Source organism: Gadus morhua, chromosome 15, assembly GCF_902167405.1.
Source record: "Gadus morhua chromosome 15, gadMor3.0, whole genome shotgun sequence".
Classification (NCBI taxonomy): domain Eukaryota; kingdom Metazoa; phylum Chordata; class Actinopteri; order Gadiformes; family Gadidae; genus Gadus; species Gadus morhua.
This window is the reverse complement of record NC_044062.1, coordinates 21,126,152-21,133,651: the sequence shown is the minus strand read 5'-3', so window position 1 is coordinate 21,133,651 and position 7,500 is coordinate 21,126,152. Positions and strand designations below refer to the sequence as shown.

The window sequence follows — 7,500 nt, the reverse complement described above, 5'->3', positions numbered from 1 at the left end:
TAGATCGACAAGAAGAAACACAATTTCAAGAAAGTTGAATGAAAAGGGGTATGCTAACGTCCTTTATCATCAACCTGACAAATCTAGCGTCCATTTAATGCAATGCTTCGATCAAAGCATGCTTCAAAGTTTGTTGAGGTGGTTGAATACTTTGATATACTTTCAGGTACGCTTTGATGTAATCAATACACATTAATCCTGCGATATCCTTTAATGGCGAAGCACGCAATACGATAAAAGAAATCAATGGCAACACAACCAGGAACAATCCCCAAACAAATGCTGAGTGATAACAGCAAAGGAATAGATATGAGTTTTCAAGAAGCATTAAATTCCCAGAAGGAAAGATAAATGGTGGCAGATAAAGCAAGGCTGGCAGCAAGGAAGCAGGAAGAAGCAATAGAATATTTATAAAATAAGAAGGGCTAAAAAATGAAAGTACAATAGATAATATAATGTAATGCAAATATTGTACAAATACCTTGTGCATAAGCAAATGTTCTTCTAGATTTGTATTGCACTTTCATACGTTTTGTGTTTTATCTTGAGCAGAGATATTGTATTGGAAACTGTGTGTGTGTGTGTGTGTGTGTGTGTGTGTGTGTGTGTGTGTGTGTGTGTGTGTGTGTGTGTGTGTGTGTGTGTGTGTGTGTGTGTGTGTGTGTCACAGGGTGAATGAGTTGATGGGCTACAGTCCTGAGGACCTCCTGGGACGTTCTGTCTATGAGTTCTACCACGCCCTGGATGCAGACACCGTCACTAAGAGCCATCAGAATTGTAAGCACACATACACACACAAACACACACACACACGCTCATGCGAACATACACAGACACAAACACACACACACACACACACACACACACACACACACACACACACATGTGCACACAAGCACTCACAGACACACATACACCCACGCTCATGCACACAGATACAGACACACTTACACCCACGGTCATGCACACACTCACACACTCACAAACACACACACACACACACACACACACACACACACACACACACACACACACACACACACACACACACACACACACCCTGTGTTGTTGGATTCTGGATCCAATCGTGTGTGCGTACAGTGCAGTGCATGGTATTAAGATGTTTTTTCACTCGATTAAGAGTGCCCAGCGATGGCATGATAGGGGCTGCACATCTGCGACTTCAAACGCGGAGGATCCAGGTGGCCCCCATTAGCATCAATGGAGGTGTGTGTGTGTGTGTGTGTGTGTGTGTGTGTGTGTGTGTGCGTGTGCGTGTGCGTGTGCGTGTGATGTGTGTATGTGACTGAAGTGTCATGGCTTTTGTCTATGGTGACAGTTCAATATCATTAGAGGCCCTCTGTGAAAGTGGGAGAACAAGATTACAGGGAGATTATGACTGCATAATTGAGTTGCTCTGGGTTTGTCTGTGGGAGCGAATATATGTTACTGGGTTGGGTAGTGTGCATGTGTGGGGGGGGGGGGGGCAGCGGTTACATGCTTGTCAGCAGACCCATGTTCCCTCGTATAAAGTGTTCTTTATGGGACACACACACACACACACACACACACACACACACACACATACCCAAACACGTGCACTGGTTGACCCCAACGCGGCCCTTTCCCACGCCAGCGCTGGACCTTGGCACATGGCCAGCACATTGCCTTCTCAAGTCAACATAAACATCCTTCAATCCCTAAAGCTAAAATATCAAGAGGAGAGAGTCTTCTAGAGGGCTCCCCAGCATGGGATTTGTTTCTTACTAAAACGTAGTCACTAATGTGTGCTAGGATCTTTTCTTTGTATTTTTGTAAGAAATTCATGCTAGTGACAATGGTGGTTAGACCGAATAAAGAAGTTACAATTTGTGGAAATGCTTCAAACAAGCAGAAAGATTAGCTAAGTTAACTTTGACCAAAGTTCTGAGATTTCCCAACACCATCCAAACCCTACATGTTGACCAGCTTATTTTTACTGAACCTCTTAAAAGTCAGATCACGATACTAAACTGAAGCAGACTTGCATCATCATGCTACAGCTACACCAGGTGGATTTATACTGTAGAAATACCACCATATCTACCAAATCAAATGTACTTTATGCATTGTCACCTTTCTTCCAAATTAAATCTAATTTATGCCTATACCACCTTAGCTACCCTCTAAAATATAATTGATCTCTTCACCGCCATAAAGAATTCAATATAACTTATACCTACACCAAATCACCCAAATAAAATATAGTTTATACCTGCACCAAATCTACCAAATATAATATAAATGATACCTTTTCCAACATATCTAACAAATAAAATACAAGTTATACCTTCTTCACCATATCTTCCAAATAATATATACTTTATTCTCACACCACCAAATCATATAATATAATCGCATGTCCTGTTTCCCTGTTCTCTCCAATCACAGCATCATATCTGCCCTATCTGATAGTGTCTGTGGTCCTCTAATCACCATTGTTGCCTGATTATATTGTGGGTCCACCCTCTCGTTTGTCTCCGTCTGCAGTGTGCAGCAAGGGACAGGCTGTGAGCAGCCAGTACCGCATGCTGGCTAAACACGGCGGCTATGTCTGGGTAGAGACCCAGGGAACCGTCATCTATAACAGCCGCAACTCACAGCCACAGTGTATCGTCTGCATCAATTATGTTCTCAGGTAAAGCATGACATCGTATTTTTATTAGGGTTCCTACGAAAAACAAAGGAATCCTATCGTATTCGTTAGTATTATTATTATTATTATTATAAAAAAATCCTGGGTAACACTTTATAATAAGGTGCCATAATAAATAGCAAACTTAGTTTAATCGTTTTTTCATCATTAATTAAATATTAGTTGTTGGTATAACCCAACCTTAACACACGGCCCTAACCCTAACACACGACCCTAACCCTAACACACGGCCCTAACCCTAACAGACGGCCCTAACCAATGCACACGGCCCTAACACGACACTAACCCTAACCCTAACCAGCGACACTCGTGAAAAAACCTATTAACTTGTGCCAAATAAATATTTTAGTAACAATTAACAAATATGAACAAAGGGTTAGGTAATGACTAGTTTGCTATTTATTATGGCACTTTATTATAACTTTTGAGGTTATAACATTGGTCAGGCTTGTAGAACTTGTAGAATGAGAACCATACTCGTCATACTTGGTTGCTTGCAACTATATTTATTTTTTATTTTTTTTTAAAAAAAATTCTGTGTTCACTTTCAATGATACTGCAGTGCCATAAGTTGGGGTATTTTAGCTCAAAAAGAGGCTTTTATGCCTCCAAAGTAACTCAATCTATTGTAAACTCCTGCTTATAAGGCAGGATTTAGTTGTTTCAATCCTAACGCCGGCTTTTTCACCCCCTACAAAATTTCCAAGCAGAAAGATTAGCTAAGTTAACTTTGACCAAAGTTCTGAGATTTCCTTGAGCGGTTGACTCAGGATTTCTGCCCACTGAGTGTAAAATCGATTCATCAGAAACCAGACAAGGAAAGAGGAAGGACAGGAGAGAGGGAATTAAGCCTGATTTAGTCTTCATGTGTGGCAGTCCTTTCATGTATAAATGCCAAAAAGAAATAACATAATTTCCCAGAAATATGTGCATTTGCAGCAATGAAAAGCCTTTATAGTACAATTATTTTAACAGAATTGACTTACTTTTTTTAACATTAACATTGTGGCTAGATCTCCCTTGATTATTTGTCTATTGTAATCAATCATCCTGTACGTCAACATCGTGATAAATATTCAGAACGATGTTGAACTGAATCACCCATTCAGTGATTATAAATACACCTGTGTTTGGAGTCACACCTCACAGCTGTGGTTGGGCTGTCTGCTCTGCTGCAGTGACATCGAGGAGGAGTCCACCGTGTTCTCCATGGAGCAGACAGAGTTCAGTCCCCGTCCCATAAGCAGCTTCTTCAGCGCCGGGGGCTCCTCCCCGGGCGCCGGCGAGCGGGCCGTCCCGCTCTTCACCAAACTCAAGGAGGAGCCAGAGGACCTACTGCAGCTGGCGCCCACGGCCGGCGACGACGTCATCCCCCTGGACTTCGGTCCGTCGGCAACACTTGTTTGACCCTAATTGATTCATTTGTCTTTGGGTTTTAATCACTTAATTCCGCGCTGCTTTGAAATTGCTTTATTCATTTTTCTTCTTTTTTTTTCTTCTTTGTGATAGGTCCCTCTGACTTTGATCAGCCAGCATATACCCAGGTCCCGGCCGCCCCGATGGGCCCACCGGCCCCGGGGCCCGGAGACATGGCTCACATGGGGGGCACCTTTACCATTGCCCAGCCTCCGCCTCCTGGCAGTGCTACACCGAGTCTCAGCAGCTGCTCTACGGTACTATGACATTCAATATGAATATGAACCAGGATCATTATCATAATAGATCCAATGGCGCTTTTCATTGCAGTCCGAGTGCTTTACAAAGTGTGTGTGGGTATGACATGAATAATTTTCTAACTCTCCAATTTTAATTAAATTTTGCTTGGTTTGTAGATATCTCTCAATTATGGCTCATTGCACTCCGAACCATCTCTGGAGGGCCTCCTACTATATTGAAGGGGGTTTATCCTTGGTTTTCGGTCAGTGTGATGCAATAATGTGGCCTGTAACTGAGATCCAGGGCTGTACATATACAATTGTCTTGCCAGGCTACCTCCCCCACTATCAGGGTGTAGCAGTAGCACCCACCTGGGTGTTTCACACCCTCCCCATCCTGTTACGACCAGGCTCTCTGGCGGCAAAAAAACAAAAAGGCTGACCCCACTACAACTGATAATCAAAAGGTTTGTTCAAAAAGAAGATGCCAAGACAGGGCAGGAGCAAAGGGAGTGAACGCCCAAGTCTGAACGGGAACAGATTTGTTAGTCAACGTTTCATTATGATGCTTCTGGGTTCATTGGTAGCTCTGGGGTCGTTCTGGCAGAGGGTATGAGAATAGCGGGGGTGGACAGTCTTGAATGGAGGCTTTGTCATAATTCACCATCACCCTCTTTTCCCTCTTCCCTTCTGGCACTGGCACATAGGTGCTTTATTAGCAGGAAACAAATCGGATACACGATGACCCAACATTCACCGTTTGAAAATCCGTTACTGACTATTAATGAATTAATTTGTATATTAAGGGAGCTATGTGTAACTAACTAACTATACAAAATCACAAAATAACCATGAAATGTAATCGGATAAGATCAGGGCAAAATGGGAGTAGAAAGAGCCAAAATACCGGCTTCTTACACAACAGTACTACAGCCAGAAGGTTCTCCGTTGAAATGTCCGGTCCTGGGAGGGATGGTTGATTTACTTTTGGCCTGTGTGTTATGAATCACTATCCTCCGAGTACCCTCTTTTGCCAGGTAAAAAATTGGCAAACAAACAGAGTGTGCTGTAGCCATGAAAGGTAGCAAATTAGCTGGATTCACTGAGTTGTGTGAGTTTCTACCGGTCCTCAGAAGCCTTGCCACTTTGGTAAAAGCTCTTTGATGAGAGCTGTGCTAAAACACTAAAGTCTTGGAGTTGCATTTGATGGAGATAGCTCAGAGCCCAGATACAGAGGCCACATGAGCTGGTTATAATTGCAAACAATAAATTTATAACAAACGTTTACATGAAGCACTTTAGGTGTAGGACTCGTCATGCCTTGTCATTGTCAAAGGAGGATAACTGTGTTTGTCTCAGAATATACTGTTGCGCTCGTCTAGTCTAGCACCCGTGTTTGTGCCCTCAACCTGGCAACCCAGGTGAGCTGAGTCTGGGGAGGAGGGGGCAGGGGAGACAACTCAATATTGGGCGTTTGGACTGCAGTATCCATTCTAAATGCTTTGAGTCAATGTCCCATATTGTACCTTTAAGGATACAAAAACATTCAAAAAATACATCATCAAGCTGCCCTTACATTCTGTCTGTTCAGTTTCTAAAGAAATTATTTAATCTGCACTATGTAAAATTTTACTGGTCAACGTTTGCCCCCCCCACATATTTTTTTTTACATATTAGCATTTAAAAAAAACTTTCAACAAGTGGCATATTTTTGATAGTAATGAATGTTTGTATTGTTTTGATAATTTTACTTATAACATTGAATCTAGTTGAAAGGCTAACGTGCATTGAGTTTATTTTACTGATGAGAACAAATAAAAACAATGAGATAGCCAAACAGGAGATGTTAACTCTGCCTAAATGCATTTATTTGGTCTAATTTATTGAGCATTTAATACGTGCATTATGTTTTCAATTACAAGTGCATAAAAATAAGTTGTGATTTGTCTCTTCGAAATGGTTGGTTTAAGTTCATATATAAAGGGATGCGGAATTGGCCATAAAACGCTCAGGAATGTTAATTTATGCATACATTTGTTCTTCATGGTTTTATTGATAAGGCCTATTATGAATTGGGTTGAGATGGTTTGTAATTAAAAAGAAAAATGTTTTGGAAACACTGCCCTAAAGGCTGCTAGTGGTGAGATTTGTGTAGTGCAGCTTTAACTTGACCCTTCCAATGCTATGGCCCTCCAGCCCAGCAGCCCTGATGAATACTACAGCTCAGCGGACTGTGACCTGAAGGTCGAACTGACTGAGAAGCTGTTTTCTCTGGATACGGATGATATCAACAGCACTGCAAACACTGAGGTTAGTCTCTCGCTTATCTAACTCTCTAGCTATACATCCATCAATCGATCAGTACATTATGATTAATTATTAAGTCGTATTTCGTTATTTCAAATAGTTTTCTAGTTGAATTTATTTCTTATTTCATTCACACTTCCAGTGCAAGTCAAAAGCATTTTCAGGTTCAAACTGATTAGAAAGATTATAATATTCAATAAGTGAATGTCTTGGCTTTGATATTCATAATTTAACCTTAAATAATAAAAACATGCGCTGTGCATGCTTGAAAACAAGGACCAAACACTCTATCACTCTCACTCACCATCCTCTTATGTACTGCTGTCAGCCGTCCTGTTTGGTTGGTTATTAACCATGCAACCCCAGAAGTCTCAGAGTGATTCCATAACCCCTTGATGACCTGGTTCTGCAGGGGGATCTGAGTGACCTGGACCTGGAGACCCTGGCTCCCTACATCCCCATGGACGGGGAGGACTTCCAGCTCCACCCCATCGTCCCCGACCTGGAGCCCATGGATCCGGGCTCCACCGCGGGGTCCCTGGCGGGGTCCCACACGGGCCCCCAGCACGGCTTCAACGCCATCGCCAGCCTCTTCCAGCCTCTGTCCGCCCATGGCAAGAGCGAGGGCCACTACACCTGGGGCCCGGGGGAGAAGAGAGGAGCCCCCCACACCCAGGGCCCCGTTGACCCCAGAGTGGGCTCCTGCAAGGAGAACCACGGCCGGATGGCGCCTCACCAAGTCCAGGCCAGCACCCCTCTGTCCTCCATGGGCGGCAGGCAGAACGTCCAGTGGCCCCCGGACCCCCTGTTAACATACCAGTGTAGTCAGCGGGGGCCGGAGGG

The 7,500-nt window shown here is 43.1% G+C and overlaps 1 protein-coding gene across 2 annotated transcripts in view; it reads left to right on the top strand.

Annotated features, from left to right (window-relative positions):
- The window catches only part of epas1b (endothelial PAS domain protein 1b), a 37,676-nt gene that overhangs the window by 23,679 nt on the left and 6,497 nt on the right, over positions 1-7,500 (top strand). For both annotated transcript variants that reach the window (XM_030378403.1, XM_030378402.1), the window contains exons 7-12: positions 671-777; positions 2,530-2,677; positions 3,874-4,079; positions 4,205-4,368; positions 6,547-6,660; positions 7,070-7,500. The exon at positions 7,070-7,500 is cut by the window's right edge and continues 66 nt beyond it. In XM_030378403.1, the coding sequence (XP_030234263.1) occupies positions 671-777; positions 2,530-2,677; positions 3,874-4,079; positions 4,205-4,368; positions 6,547-6,660; positions 7,070-7,500 (1,170 nt within the window). The remainder of the gene's footprint in view (positions 1-670; positions 778-2,529; positions 2,678-3,873; positions 4,080-4,204; positions 4,369-6,546; positions 6,661-7,069) is intronic.